Source organism: Arachis hypogaea, chromosome 13 (genome assembly GCF_003086295.3).
Source record: "Arachis hypogaea cultivar Tifrunner chromosome 13, arahy.Tifrunner.gnm2.J5K5, whole genome shotgun sequence".
Taxonomy (NCBI): Eukaryota; Viridiplantae; Streptophyta; class Magnoliopsida; order Fabales; family Fabaceae; genus Arachis; species Arachis hypogaea.
Genome location: NC_092048.1, coordinates 31,301,862 through 31,316,802, shown reverse-complemented (window position 1 = coordinate 31,316,802; position 14,941 = coordinate 31,301,862). Strand labels below are relative to the sequence as shown.

At 32.2% G+C, this 14,941-nt stretch overlaps 2 protein-coding genes across 2 annotated transcripts; one reads left to right on the top strand and one right to left on the bottom strand.

Annotated features, from left to right (window-relative positions):
- The first annotated feature begins 1,169 nt into the window (after positions 1 to 1,169).
- On the top strand, positions 1,170 to 2,490 carry LOC140177532 (uncharacterized). Its single transcript, XM_072210653.1, has 4 exons — positions 1,170 to 1,508; positions 1,693 to 1,804; positions 2,015 to 2,169; positions 2,338 to 2,490. The coding sequence occupies exons 1-4, from the start codon at positions 1,170 to 1,172 to the stop codon at positions 2,488 to 2,490; spliced, it is 759 nt and encodes a 252-aa protein (XP_072066754.1).
- Positions 2,491 to 10,397: 7,907 nt separating this feature from the next.
- LOC112737938 (UDP-glycosyltransferase 43-like) lies at positions 10,398 to 12,337 on the bottom strand. The gene has a single exon (XM_025788099.3). The coding sequence runs from the start codon at positions 12,151 to 12,153 to the stop codon at positions 10,747 to 10,749; it is 1,407 nt and encodes a 468-aa protein (XP_025643884.1). The 5' UTR covers positions 12,154 to 12,337; the 3' UTR covers positions 10,398 to 10,746.
- Positions 12,338 to 14,941: the final 2,604 nt, after the last annotated feature.

Below are 14,941 nucleotides of genomic sequence, written 5' to 3'. Positions count from 1 at the left end.
GAAACAAATGGGATCAGTTGAAAGTAGATTGGAAGAATTGGAAGCAATTGAAAGGAAACGAGACTGGACTTGGATGGGATTCTGCTAAAAAGACAATTGATGCAAGTGAAGAGTGGTGGGCTAAAAAATTAGCGGTTAGTATTCTTAAGCTTAGTTTGGTAAGCATAGTAGCATACACATTGAAATTATATATATATATATATATATATATATATATATATATATATATATATATATATATATATATATATATATATATATAATTAGTACTAAGTATTAATATTTTATGTAGGTTATTCCAAAGGCTAAAAAATTTAGAAAAGAAGGGATTCATCTAGATTTTGAGGTAATATTGGATAGGATATTTCAAAGAACAGCTGCAACAGGAGAAGATGCTTAGACTCCATCTTCCGGAATAGTTCCTTCTTCAATTGAGAAAGATACACAACTTGAAGATAGTGAAGATTCTGATATAGAGCCTGAGTCTAGTGTTATAAACATTAAAAGAAAAAGGAAAAATTTCACTAATGCTAATACTTACAAGAAAGCAAAAAAAGTTAGAGGTGCGCAGAAATTGTCACACCAAATTGATAGACTTTGTGAAGCTGTGGAACGTAGGAGCTCCAATAAAAATGATACTTTGGGACCTAGTATAACTCAAGCAATAGAAGAACTGGATGCTATACCGGATATAGATCCACTTGGACAAATTTATATGTTTGCAACTCGACTCTTCTTGGATAAAGATAAAAGAGAGCTGTTCGTTGCCTTAAAGCATAAAGAAGTCAAAGTTGCGTGGTTAATGAACGAAAAGAATGTCCAAGAGGAGAAGGAGAACAATTTATTTACAAAGCTTTTTTAAGATTTTTTTTACATTCATTTTATAGACCATGAGTTGTGTCTGCTATTTACATTCATTTGCTTGGATTTGTTTATTTTATTTGATCTTTTTTATTGCAAATAAAAATTACAATACTTTCATCTCTTGATATATTATTTTATTTTTTTAATCCTTGTGTTCTTTCTTTTAATATAATTATTATACAGTGCATTGGAATATGAAAATTGATTATGATGAAGAAGAATAGGAAGAATTTGATCGAGTTTTAACTTCCACAGCATGTTTGGTATTCCAATATTATAATAAGTATATCTATAAAAGACCATGCATGACTTCTACACAAATAGGACACAAATGGCTTAAAGAGATATTAGAAGGGAATAATAGCCGTTGTTGCAGCGTGTTTAGGATGGAAAAAGATGTTTTTAAAAGACTATGCTATGATTTGAAAACAAACTATGGTTTATGTGCCTCAAGAAGAATAAGTGCTGCAGAAATGCTAGCAATGTTCCTATTTGTACTAGGAGGTGGAAACTCAAATAAGTCAACTAAGGAGCGGTTTCAACATTTCGGCGAAACAATAAGTCGAAAATTTGAAGAAGTGCTACAAGCTGTGTGCAAAATGGCCATAGACATTATACAACCAAAGGATCGTGATTTTAAAGAAGTGCCTACAAAATTAAGAAATGATGATAGATATTGGCCTCATTTTAAGATAATTTATATATTATTTATTTTAAAAAATATTATAAATAATTACAAAAAAAATTATTATCTTTCATTGCATGTGTTGGTATTAAATTTGTTTTATAGTATTTGTAAAATTGATGCTCTAATCATGTTAATCATAGGATACAATTGGTGCTATAGATGGAACTCATGTGCCAGTGATTATGTCTACTGAAGACCAAATTCGATTTATTGGTAGAAAAGGAATTCCAACCCAAAATGTTATGGCTGCATGTAATTTTGATATGGAATTTACTTTTGCTTTGGCCGGTTGAAAAGGGACAACTCATGACACAAGAGTATTTTTATATGCAATTGGTACATCTGAGTTGAACTTTCCAAAACCTCCACCAGGTAATACTTGATTATCTTTAAGATTAAATTATATACTCCATATATAGATTTAATTTCTTATCATGTTTTCTTTCATTTAATAATATACAGGTAAATACTATTTAGTAGATGCAGGTTATTCAGAAAAGAAAGGTTATCTAGGACCATACAAAGGAACAACATATCATTTGCCAGAATTTCGTCGTGTTAATGGACCTTCTGGATACTACGAAATATATAACTATGCTCATTCTTCACTTAGAAGCGTGATAGAACGTACATTTGGAGTTTGGAAAAAGAGATGAAAAATTTTACGAGATATCCCTAGTTTTAGCTATAAAAAACAAATTCAAATTGTTATTGCAACAATGGCCCTGCATAACTACATTAGACGTTATTCTACAAGTGATCGTAAGTTTAAAAAATATGATCAGATGGACGTTGAGCTTGAAGAAAAAGATGGATATGGCGATGAAGGTGAAGCTGAAGTTGAAAATGGAGTTGAAAAAGTTGGAGATAAGTTTCTTGGAATTATGGAGATGGTTCGAAATAATATAACATCAAGTTTGATTGGTGGAAAAAATTAGGTTATAGTGATTTAGGTAATTTAATATTTTTAGTAATGATGTTTAGGATAAAATAAATTTTTATGATACTTATATAAAATTTTAAAGTTAAAAAATAAAAGAATTTATTTATTATATTTATGTTTATTATGAATTTTTTATTTTAATATTATTTTATTTTAAAATATTATATAAAATTTTAAAGAATTTGAAAAAAGAAATTATTTTTTTGTTATAAAACTGTTTATTATAATTTTTTCAATTTTTTTAAAAGTTATTTTATCAAATACAATTATGGTGCTTGTACTTATTAAAAGTCATTTTTAATTTAATTTTATCAAACGTAAGTGTTGCAACTTTTAAAAAGCTGTCTTTTAAAAAACAGCTTTCATAAGTTACTTTTGAAAAACAAAAACTTTATCAAACCAATCCTTACTATTGTTAAAATTAACATGATCCAATTACCACGCTAAATGCGATAATAGGGCTGGTAACCTGTTGTACTCATTTCATTCCTATCTTTTCCTTTCAAATATACTTGTCACTGTTTTAGTTTATTTTAGTTTAAATTAATAAAATTCAATATGTAATATGAAAATATGTATATAAGTAAATAAAAAATATACATCTCATACTGCATAATAAACTCGGCGGGAAAATAACATCCTGTGCTGAGTAGAAAATTATATGGTACAGATCTAAATCTGTACAGATTTAAAGATTTATTTTCTTAAACCACACTTTTTAAAGCCACATTTTTCACTTAAAACCGTAGCTCTTCACAAAGAAAAACGTCACCTAATGAAAAAAAATAAATTAGAAGATTTAAGAGAAGAAATAATTAAGTTATCGAAATTAATAGATAAAAAATTAATGATTTTAACTAATGTTAACTGTAATGACACTGAATTCTTAAAATTAATACAAAATGATTTTTCTCAAAATCTTTATTTTACTATAAGTTTTATTGAAGGACTTCAAAAACCTGAAAAAACTTATTTTTCACACGGAATTTCTAAGAAATGTTACCATGGAAATGATTCCCCACATCTTTATCATACTTTTAATCCACAATTAAATTCTATAGTAGATATGCTTGAAGAAATATTAGTATCTATAAAATTTCAAAGAAATAAGGAAAAAGAAAATCCCAAAGAAGAAAAATTTCAAAATATAATCAACATAACAGATTTAAAAGTAAAACCACCACTAAAATTATGAATATTGAAGAAAAATTAGAAGAAGTTACAATGCTTTTTAAACAATTAAAAATGGCTCAAGAAAATAATATTATGGAACAGGGATTTCAGATAGAAGAAGAATTAGTAAATTCTAAAAATATAGAAAATGAAGAACACATCCTAGATTATTCAAGTGACGAAGAACCAGCAATTCCAATACAAGTAAAAAATGAAGCTGGAACATCTAGGGATAATCAATCTCAATTTAAATGGAAACAGGTTTTGATAATTATGCTTTTAAAAAAGGATTTATAAATAAAGATTCAAAATATACAAAAACACCATCAAAATACGTTCCTAAAATCCAGGAAATGGAAGGAGAAAGAATGCTCGATTTAGACTGTAAAAAGAATGAAAAAGAAATTTTCGAAAACTGGTTGAATTCCTTCTTATTAGAAGCCTTTACTAATCCAAAACTTAATGAATTATCTGGAAGAGATATTTGGAATTACACAGGGTTTCATACTAAAGGAGCTATAAGAGATTATATGACATCAATAGAAAACCAAATAATAGAAGAATTAGCAACAAAAACAACAGCTTATGATAAGATATTATATATAATGATGATTCTATATAAAGAATTTTTTGGAAAAAATATTATAGATCATAAACAAGAAGTCTATAATAAAGAATATCAAGAAGCAAAAAATCATTTAGCTAACATTCAGATATATGATCTATGTAATGTGGAGTCTTATATATGTGAATATAGAATACATTATTACAAATTAAAAGAAGAAGATAAAAATCATTATCTTAGTATGTATATAACAAAACTTCCATATCCTGCTAATGAATTTATTATGGGAAGATTTATAAGAGAAATAAATAGAGGAACAATTGAAAATAATTTTGGTGGAGCAACCTCTGCAATAAGAGAGGAAATAAAAGAACGTTGTATGCAAGAAGCAACTCAAAAAAGATTTGCAAATATAATTAAAATTTGCTGTCAGGATAATGAAGAGATACCTAAAAAATATGGTCTTAATAAAAATTTTCAAAGAAAAAGAAAATATCAATTTAGAAAAAGAAAATACTATCCAAACTGGAGAAAAAAGAGGTATTTTAGAAAAAGAAATAACAATAAAAACAAAAGACAAAAAAGTGATTATTGCCCGAATAAAAAAGAAAATTGTAAGTGTTGGTATTGCCAAGAAGAAGGACATTATACAAATGAATGTCTGAAAAAGAAGGATAAAAAGGATCTTACTAAACAAATAGAAATTGCTAAGTCCTGTTTTATGGAACCATTAGAAGAATCTGATGATAACTTAGACTATATTTTTGAATATGTCTCGGAAACAGACTCAGAGACTGAGTAATAATGCTACATTTATTACTATAAAAATAACAGAAAAGTTTATAAATGCTTTCATAGATTCTGGAGCAACGCAATGCTTTGCTAGTTCAAACATAAAACTTGATTGGAAAAAATTAAAGAAACCATTAAGAGTTAGAATAGCTGACAAATCAATACATAAAATTAACCAAAAAACAGAGATGGTTGAAATTTTTATTCAAAATTATAGGTTCATTGTTCCATCTATATATATGTTAGACTCTGGAATGGATTTTATCATAGGAAATAATTTTTTAAAGCTATATCATCCATTCATTCAAGAATTAACATATATAGTTTTAAAAGCACCACACGATTCTTCAATAAATCAAAAATCAAAACGTATAAAAATACCAACTACCACTATAGATAAGATCTTAAAATTTAAAATATTTTCTATATTAAAGACATGCTATTTAAATTTATACTTTCAGATAAATATCCCAAAAAATAGTCTTGAAATAAAGATAGAAGAACTTTTGGATGAAATTTGTGCTGAAAATTCTTTAGATGTTAAAAATACAAATAACGAATTAGTAAGTATTAAATTAAAAGATCCTACAAAAGAGATAAATGTTCCAAATAAAATTCCTTATTCCGCAAGAGATAGAGAAGAGTTTTCATTAGAATGTAGAGATCTTTTGGAAAAAGGAATTATAAGATTAAGTAAAAGTCCTCATGCGACTCTAGCCTTTTATGTCGAAAATAATAATGAAATTAAAAGGGGAAAACGAAGAATGGTTATTAACTATAAGAAGATGAATGAAGCAACTATTGGTGATGCTCATAAACTTCCAAGAAAAGATTCTATTTTAGAAAAAATCAAAGGAGCAACTTGGTTTTCATCTCTTGATGCAAAATCAGGATATTGGCAGCTTCGTTTAGACGAAGAAACAAAGAAATTAACTGCTTTTACTTGCCCAACAAAAGAATCAACAAGTGTGTTACTCTATGAATGGAATGTATTACCATTCGGATTAAAACAAGCCCCAGGTATTTACCAAAGATTTATGGAAGAAAATCTAAAAGAGTTAAATGAATTTGTTTTAGTGTATATTGATGATATACTAATTTTTACAAAACAGGATAGAGAAGATCATCTTCAAAAATTATTAATAGTTCTAGAAAGATGTAAAGAAAAAGGATTAGTTCTTAGCAAAAAGAAAGCAAGAATAGCAAAACAAGAAATAGAGTTTCTTGGATTAATTCTATCTACTCAAGGAAAGCTAAAACTTCAACCAAATGTCCTAGAAAAGGTAAATTTATTTCCTAATAAAATAGAAGATAGAAAACAATTACAAAGATTTTTAGGATGTATAAATTATATTTCTGATCAAGGATTTTTAAAGAATATAACAGAATACACTAAAAGCTTATTTCCAAAAATAAGTACTAAAAAAGAATGGAAATGGGATGAAAAAGATAGTATGCAAATTCAAAGGATTAAAGAATTATGTGAAAAACTTCCAGAACTTTATATTCCAGAAGAAAATGACTACTTAATAGTAGAAACAGATGCTTCAGACATAACCTGGTCAGGATGTCTAAAAGCTAAGAAAGCTATAAAAAGTTTGGAACAAGGAAAAGAATCACTAGATTCTAAAGATTCCCTAAAGGAATTACTTTGCAGGTATATTTCAGGGACTTTTACTCCAACAGAACAGAGATATACCACTCATGAAAGGAAACTCTAGCAGCAATTAAATCTCTTAAGAAATGGAAAATTGATTTACTACCAAGAGAATTTACATTAAGGACAGATTCAAGCTACCTAACAGGTTTCATACGATATAATTTAAAAGTTGATTATAATCATGGACAATTGGTAAGATGACAATTATTTTTGTTACAATATCCAATAAAAATTGAATATATTAAGGGTGACAAAAATGTTATTGCAGATACATTAACAAGAGAATGGAGTTCGTCTACAACGCATTAGATCAAGAAATTCAAAAATATGAGCAAGAGCTCGAAAAATGCAAGCATTGTCAGCAAATAAGGACACAGATCCAATCCCTCAAGAAGGCCATCGAAGCAATGAAATCAACACAATAAGCAGAAACATCAGAGTTCAGCCAGCTAAGCATGGTGGACAAATCAGGTGAAGAAAAAATTTCAGAAAATAAAATAATTGCTGAAATCATTAAAAAATCCACCCAAGATAAAAAATATTATGTAATTTATAATGGCCCCATGAAAGGAGTATATGATGCCTGGGAAAAAGCAGCACCATTCACACACCAGTCAAAGATAATTCATAAAGGAGGGTTCCTAACACTGGAAGAGGCAAAGAAATCCTTCAAGGAATATGAAACTCTTCATCCATAGCAAACCCTAAAAAGAGCAGAAAAAGCTCCAATTCAAACCCAGAGAACAGGGATAATAAGAAACATTCCTACAAGGGCTGAAATCAAGGAAAAGAAAAGGGTCTGTAGATCTAATCTCAGAGAAACCCTTAACATAGTCCTGAATTGGACTGAAGAAAAAAGGGCAATTTTGGGATATTATCCTGTTGCCAAAGAACAGCTAACAAAGCTGGTTATATTTCCAGATGCTTCCCCATCTGACACCTATCAGTTTTTCCAGTATGGATTAATTGATACAATCTTAATTTTTAATGATCTAAAAATTATTAGTGAGTTTCCTGCAGGATTCGTTGATGCAGTAAAGAGATTTAAAAATATGATTGACAATGTAAATCCAAGGGATATATCCCTAAAATTTACAAACAGTCAACCTATTTTTAATGAAGAAGAAGAATGCTTGGTTCCAGCACACCAAGTAATATTCATGTCCGTCTTCCCAGGAAATTTTCAACCAATTGATCAAATTCAAGATTTAACAATTTACAGTCATGAAGGAAGGCTAGCCAGCACATTAGCAAGGGTCTTTGAAAGAACTCAAAAAATAACGAAGGAATCTCACACAAGGATTAATTATAAAAGTAGAAATACTCTGCTTGTGTCCAGTAAAAGAAATGAAATTGAAGAAAGAGAGATGAGACTCTTGGTAGAATTTGAATCAGCATTCTACAACTTATCTGGACTTTTAGAAAAGCTCCCTGAAGGGATAAAGAGGAATCTCTGCTATTTGATAAAAGACAGAGAAGACCACAAGTGCCAGCTATGTGCCTCAGAGTTATCTGAAGAAAGCAATAATGAAACGGAATCAACTCACATGATGAAGGAAGAAGACAATACATCTGACGGTCACATGATAAAAGAAGAGGACAGCACATCTGAAGCATCTCTCAACATTATTGCATAGTGACGTAAGCACTTAGGTCATAGAGCACCAACAATGTAGCTGGTGAAAGAGAACAAACAATGACGTAAGCAATGACGTCATAAGAAGGGTAAGGATGGGAATTGTCCATCAAACCCAACTATTATAAATAGGCTGCTTAGGCAATTGTAAAGGCATCAGACAATAGAAAGCAGGAGGCTAAGAGTACTCATATGCTAGGAGAGCAAGGAGGAAGCTGCCGAGGCGATTCTATAGTCTGAGGAAGAATCCCCTTAGGGAAAAATAGTTCTAAACTCCCCTCTGGAGTTAGTATCTACAATCTTCCCTTTGGAGATAAAAACCCCTTTTGTAAAATATACTGAATAAAGGAAGTTTTTCTCCAGAAAGGTACATCTTCATTCTAGTCTTTCAATTATGAATTATTTAGAAAGTTTAGAATTAACAGAAGAATCTGATTATTATAGATTAACTGCTTTATTAGATAATGAAAAGCAGGTTGTTCTAAAAACAGAATTAAATCTCAAATCAAATGAAAATTTTAATAAACAAAATCTTTTAAAAGAAGTTTTTAATAGAAAAAATATAATATACTATGGAAAAATTCAACTTGAAGCTCCTATAAAAATAAAATCTGCCAATGGAGAACTTGAAATAGCTTTGATAAATAATGAAGAATTGAGTAAACAGATTGAGAAAATTAAGGATCAACAAAAAAGATCTAAAATTGGATGGATTCATATTAGTACTATACAAGTCTTAATCAAATCTACATATATGAAAGGAATTAATTCACCAATAAGTTTAGCAATCTGTGACAAAAGAATTACTGATGACCCAATAGATCAAATAATTGGAATTGTTCATGGAAATTTGGCAAACGTAAATGTTAAATTTAATGCCCATCTTGGATATGCTATACCTTTATCAATTGAAAATCTTGGAAGATCTATAAGTTTGGCTTATAAATTTCATAGAAAGAATCTAATGGAACAAGATGATGAACCATTTTCAATTACATATGCAATAAATTATGCTTTAACAAATAGCCATCATAGTATAATATTTAAAAATAGAGAAAGAATCTATGTCGATGAATTATTTCAGATAATTGTAAAAACAGAAATACCAAAGTATAAAGCCATTGAAAACTCAGTTCTATTATTAAAAGAACCATCAGAAAAATTGGTTTCATCAAATTTTCAAATAAGAGAATCTAAAATTAATAGTCCTTTAAGTTTATCTAAGTTAAAGATTAAAGAAGAAAATTCTGAAATAAAAGAATTAACAAAAAAGGTCGAAAAATTAAATGAAACCCTAAAAACTAAATTATGACAATAAATAAAGAAGAAATATATGTAACTTATCAAGATAAGAAACAAGAGCTCTTTGAAAGAGAAAATCGTTTGAATTATTTACAGTTTTTTGAAATAAATCAAAGAGCATTTGAAGCTCTAAAAATAATCTATGAGAAGTTAAAAAGAGAAGTTGAAGAGTTAGAAAAATTAATAGAATCTCTAGAAAATAGTGATGAAGCAATGATAGAATTTGCAGAAATTCTAAAATAAATAATAAAGCATACAAAGATTGAAAGACCAGAAAATAAAATAAAAAGAAAAAGAGCGAAAAAATTAAAAAGTAAAGGAGTATAAAAGGGAATTAAATAATCTTCAGATCGAAATTGATGACCTTATAATAAAAAGGATAGAAATAAGAATAAATATAAACAAGTTGGAGTTAAACTTAAAAAATTTATAAATGCCTGGAAAACCATATTATGACTTAAAAGAATTAAAGCTGTTAAAAGAAAAAATGGAGAATGAGGTTGAAAAACTAAAAAGATATTTAGAAACAACAGAAAGTGTAGAAATAAAAGAAGTTTTTGAAGATTTGAAAAAATATATTAAAGAAAAAGACAAACAGATAAAAGATTTTATAAACAATAATCCATGTAAAAAAGAATATTATAAATTAAAACAAGATTGAAAAACTGTAAAAATGAAATCAGAATTATAAATACTAGTATAGTAGAAATGGTCAACATCTTCAAATCTATACAAATTATAAACTTATTCGAAATAAAATATGAAGAGTTAAAATTGGTATCAGAGCCAAGTTAACAATTAAGGATAACACTTTTTCTTTAAGCAACACTTTTAGTGATACGCTTTTAAATCAATAAACAACCAAATAAAGACAAAAATCTGTAAATCTGTACCAAAATACATCTGTACACTAGATGGACCCGTGCTGAGTTGGGTAATCATCTGCCCGAATCAGATTAGAGGGAGGCAAGTACAGCTGTACAGGTGATGTTAGCATATCCTAAATCAAGCTTATTTTCTATAAAATAAAAAATGCTACATGCTCTCTGATATACCGAATGAACACATTTAGATCCCAGTGCATCTTGATAAATGATAATCAAATATAAATACAATGGGCTGATCAACTTGTCAACTCTTCAATCAGGGACATCAGCATGGAGTAAGACGATCCATTCTCCATCAATGCTATTTTACATTTCTCACTCATTTCCTTCACCTTTCTCCTGATCTCATCAGCATCGTTCATCAAGAACCTAACACCTCGCTCCACTTCTTCTGCCCACACCAGATCCCCACCCATTCTATAATTCAATCTAATCTCAACCGCTAAACTTAACTCCTTAACCATCTCGAACGCATTCATTTGTTGTTCAGCGTACAATGGCCACGTGGCAATCGGCACACCATACCACAAGCTCTCTAATATCGAGTTCCAACCACAATGCGACACGAAACCCCCAATCGCCTTATGAGCCAATAACTTTGCTTGTGGGACCCAACCACACACTAAACCAATCCCAGCCGTTCGTTCCAAGAATCCATCTGGCAACACATTCTCGTGGTTTTCAAAATCCATTGGGTCCTCTAATTGGGCCTTCGGGGGCTCCCTTAAAGCCCATAAGAATCTAACTCCGGCCCGCTCAAGCCCAATAGCAATTTGTTCAACTTGAGTTGCCTTAAGACTTCCCAAGCTACCAAAACAAAGAAGCACCACAGATGCCAGAGGCTGCTGGTCCAGCCACTCCATGATAAGCTTATATTGGGCTGGGTTTGGATTCCATCGGTCCGACCCATTAAGATCCAGAATCGGCCCAATTGGATAAACCGGTGGCAACTTTGAATCATGAGAGAGCGATTGAACTGCATGAGGCTCAAGCTCCTGAAACGTATTTACCACAATGCCCTTCGTTTCCCTGTACCTTCTGGCATGTTGTGAAATCCAAGAAAACCCATCGTTCCCCTTCATCACGAGGTTGGGCAAAACGCATCTCGGCACCGGGTTCTTGTAACTCGGGATGGACAACTCTTCCTCCGAGTCGAATTGGGAAAGGTGAAGCATAAAGCCGAGGAAGCTCGCCGGCGAGGCGAAAAAGAGGTAGCACGGGATTGAGAGCTCGGCGGCGACGTCGATTATGGGGGTGGAGAACATGTCGACAAACAAACCGGCCAGTCGCACCGAGTCGCGTGTTGAATCGGTTGACTCAGTTGGGGTGAGTTGAAGGAGCGCGTCTCTGACGTGGCTCGTGTGTTTCTGTATGAGGAGGGAGAGGAATCCGACGGAAGATTGGTAGTCATCGGGTGCGGGAGGGTCTACGGGGGGGAGGCGGAGGAATCGGATGTTGGTTGGCGAGGTGGAAGCGAGGGATTGGGCATAGGTGTTGAGGAGTGGTCGCTGTGACATGGTTATGATGAAGAGGGTCGCAGAGAATCGAGGGTGGTGTTTAGTTAGGAGGTTAGCGAATTCGACGATTGGAACGAGGTTTCCCATGGCTGGTGCAGAAATGAAGACTAGCTCCAATCTGGTCATGTTGAGTGTTGATGACGGCGCTGTAGCTGGGAGAGAGGGATGATAATTGATGAGTTGTTGGATACTGGGACGATGGATGGGTATCAATACACAAAACTAAAGAAAGAATTAAATAAAATAATATATTAAAAAAATATAAGGGAAAGTATATTTTTTGTTTTTAAAATTTTAAAAAATTTAAAAGTTTTTTTAATTTTAATTTAATTTATTTTTATTTTTAATAGTCAAAATAAAGTTAAATTTTTATTTTATTAAATTTATTTTTTTATATTTTTTATCATCATTTAGTTTTTTTCTCTCTGTATCTATTAATTTTTAACAGATCATCTTACTGTTCTTCTCATATTTAATTTTTTGGGTATGATCATTATTAGGGGTGTTCAAAATCGATTCGGATGGAACTAAACCGAGGAACCAAACCAAAAAAATCGAAAACCGAATTAATCGAAAATCGAAAAAATTGAAAAAAATTTGTTTTGCTGTTTTTTGTGCAGTTTAGTTCGATTTTTGGTTTTGACTCTGAAGACTCTAACCGAACCGAACCGAACCGGTTAGGGAAAAAACCCTAAACATTACTAACCCAACCCCCACCTCCAAACGAAACTGTGCGAGTGTGGCGTCTACCCTAACCCCCAAATCCCCACTGTGCGATGTAGTCAGTACTCATCGCTCTCTCTTCTCCAAATATTCACACACCCAACCACACCTGCCTGCGGCACCCACTACCCAGCCACCCACCAGGCCACCACCACAAAGCCTTCGGCCCGTCGCACATTAGGCCAACCCGAAGCCACGCCGTCGCACATCAGGCCAACACGAAGCGACGCCCATCGCACATAAGGCAACATGAAGCCATGCCATTGCACATCAGGCCAACACGAAGCCACCACCCACCGACTCGACACGGTAGCACAGCACCACGCCATCACCGTTGAGACGCCACCACCCTAACCCATCAGTTCAACCCAGCACGACAGCACCTCCCAGTCTCCCACTCAGCCTTCCTCCCAAGTCAATATGGAGCCCGAGCCACCGATTCAGGTAATGTTTAGTTGTTTACCATTTGCTGTTTACTGGTAATTGTGTTCATTAGTGTTGATTTGTTGCTACTTGCTGTTGATTTGTTGATTTGTTGCTAAGTTTTGTTGATTTATAGCCTTTTTTCCACGTTAATACTTACAGACAAATGCATTGTTGATTTGTTGCTACTTGCTGTTGCTGGCTCAGTGGCTTGCTGTTTAATGGTTCATTTTATTGTTGTTTAATGGTTCAATATATTGGAAATGTCCTGCTTGCTACCTTGCTGGTTACTGTTTAGTGGTTCATTTTATTGTTGTTTAATGGTTCAATATATTGGAAATGGTTCAATATATTGGAAATGTCCTGCTTGCAACGTTGCTGTTTCATGGTTCATTTTATTATTGTTTAATGGTTCATTATATTGGAAATGTCCTGCTTGCTGCCTTGCTGGATGCTGGTTATTGATTAATTGTTGAATGTTGATAACTTGGTAATTGGTAATTGGTATTGCTGGATTGTTGGTTATTGATTTGTTGTGCAGTTTAATGCTGGTTATTAATTTATTTGTTGTTGTGTTTGTGGCCTTGATTTATTGTATTTATTTATGTAGTTTGACGTCAGTTCAAGTGAGAATATGGGCGAATCCGGATTGCTGCCAGTTCCTCTTCCAAATGAATCAACAAGCATCAGATCTCCGACTGCATTGCCTCCTGTCCCAGCTCCTCATCGAAACACAAGGAAGCTTGCTAGTAGAGGCCGAGGGAAAAGGCGGGCTGTTGAAGAAGCTCCCGTTGAAGTTGATGACTCTGCTGAACACAAACATGATGATTTTCATTGGGGAAATATAAAGAACACAAACATGATGATTTTCATTGCAGTTGTTCTTGATCCTAGGTATAAGCTTCAATTGATTAAGTGGAGTTTTGAAAAGTTGTATGAAAAAGAAGATGCTGAATTCTTAACTTCAAAGGTGAAGGAGACGCTTTTCAAGGTGTTTGATAGCTATAGGCTGTTTGGTGGTAACTATCAAAGATCTACTCGGCAAGATCTTCCAGAAATTAGCACACAAGAGCTTGAGGCACATGAAACTTCTTTTGCTATGGAATTTGAGAAGGAAATGCAATTCAATGAGAGTGTTAACAAGAATGAGGTGGAGTTATATCTCATGGAGGCATTAGAAAAGAGTGGCGTGCAATTCGACATTCTAAATTGGTGGAAAGTGAATTCCACTAAATATCTAATTCTTGGGCAGATTGCAAGAGACGTCTTAGCCATGCCAGTTTCCACAGTTGCTTCAGAATCGGCATTTAGTACTGGAGGAAGGGTGTTGAATAATTATAGGAGTTCTCTAACTCCGATGACAGCTGAACCGTTAATTTGTACACAAAATTGGCTCCGAAACTCTCCAAAACTTGTCCTTGAGGAACTCATCGAGGAATTGGAGAAGTTGGAATTAGGTATGGTTAAGTTTCTACTTATAATTTTCTTTATTTTAATCTAGTTTTTATTAATATATATCATTTGTTATAATTGTTTCTTGTTTTATATATTGTGTAGAAGTTGCACCCACACGTGATCCCAATGAAGAAGATTCTGATGTTGAGTCTGATTGAGTACATCTTGTTATAGTAGGAATTGTTCTCTTTATATTATTATTATTATTATTATTGTTGTTGTTGTTGTTGTTATTGTTGTTGTTGTTGTTGTTGTTGTTGTTGTTGTTGTTGTTGTTGTTGTTGTTGGAGAAGACAACATAACTTTACTATCA

Excerpts from the sequence above, each read along its gene's own strand:
- LOC140177532 (XM_072210653.1), top strand. The coding sequence starts at position 1,170 with ATGACTTCTACACAAATAGGACACAAATGGCTTAAAGAGATATTAGAA. Across the intron at positions 1,509-1,692 it reads AGGATCGTGATTTTAAAGAA|GATACAATTGGTGCTATAGA; the intron begins GTGCCTACAAAA and ends TGTTAATCATAG. Across the intron at positions 2,170-2,337 it reads CTCATTCTTCACTTAGAAGC|ATGGACGTTGAGCTTGAAGA; the intron begins GTGATAGAACGT and ends AAATATGATCAG.
- LOC112737938 (XM_025788099.3), bottom strand. The coding sequence starts at position 12,153 with ATGACCAGATTGGAGCTAGTCTTCATTTCTGCACCAGCCATGGGAAAC.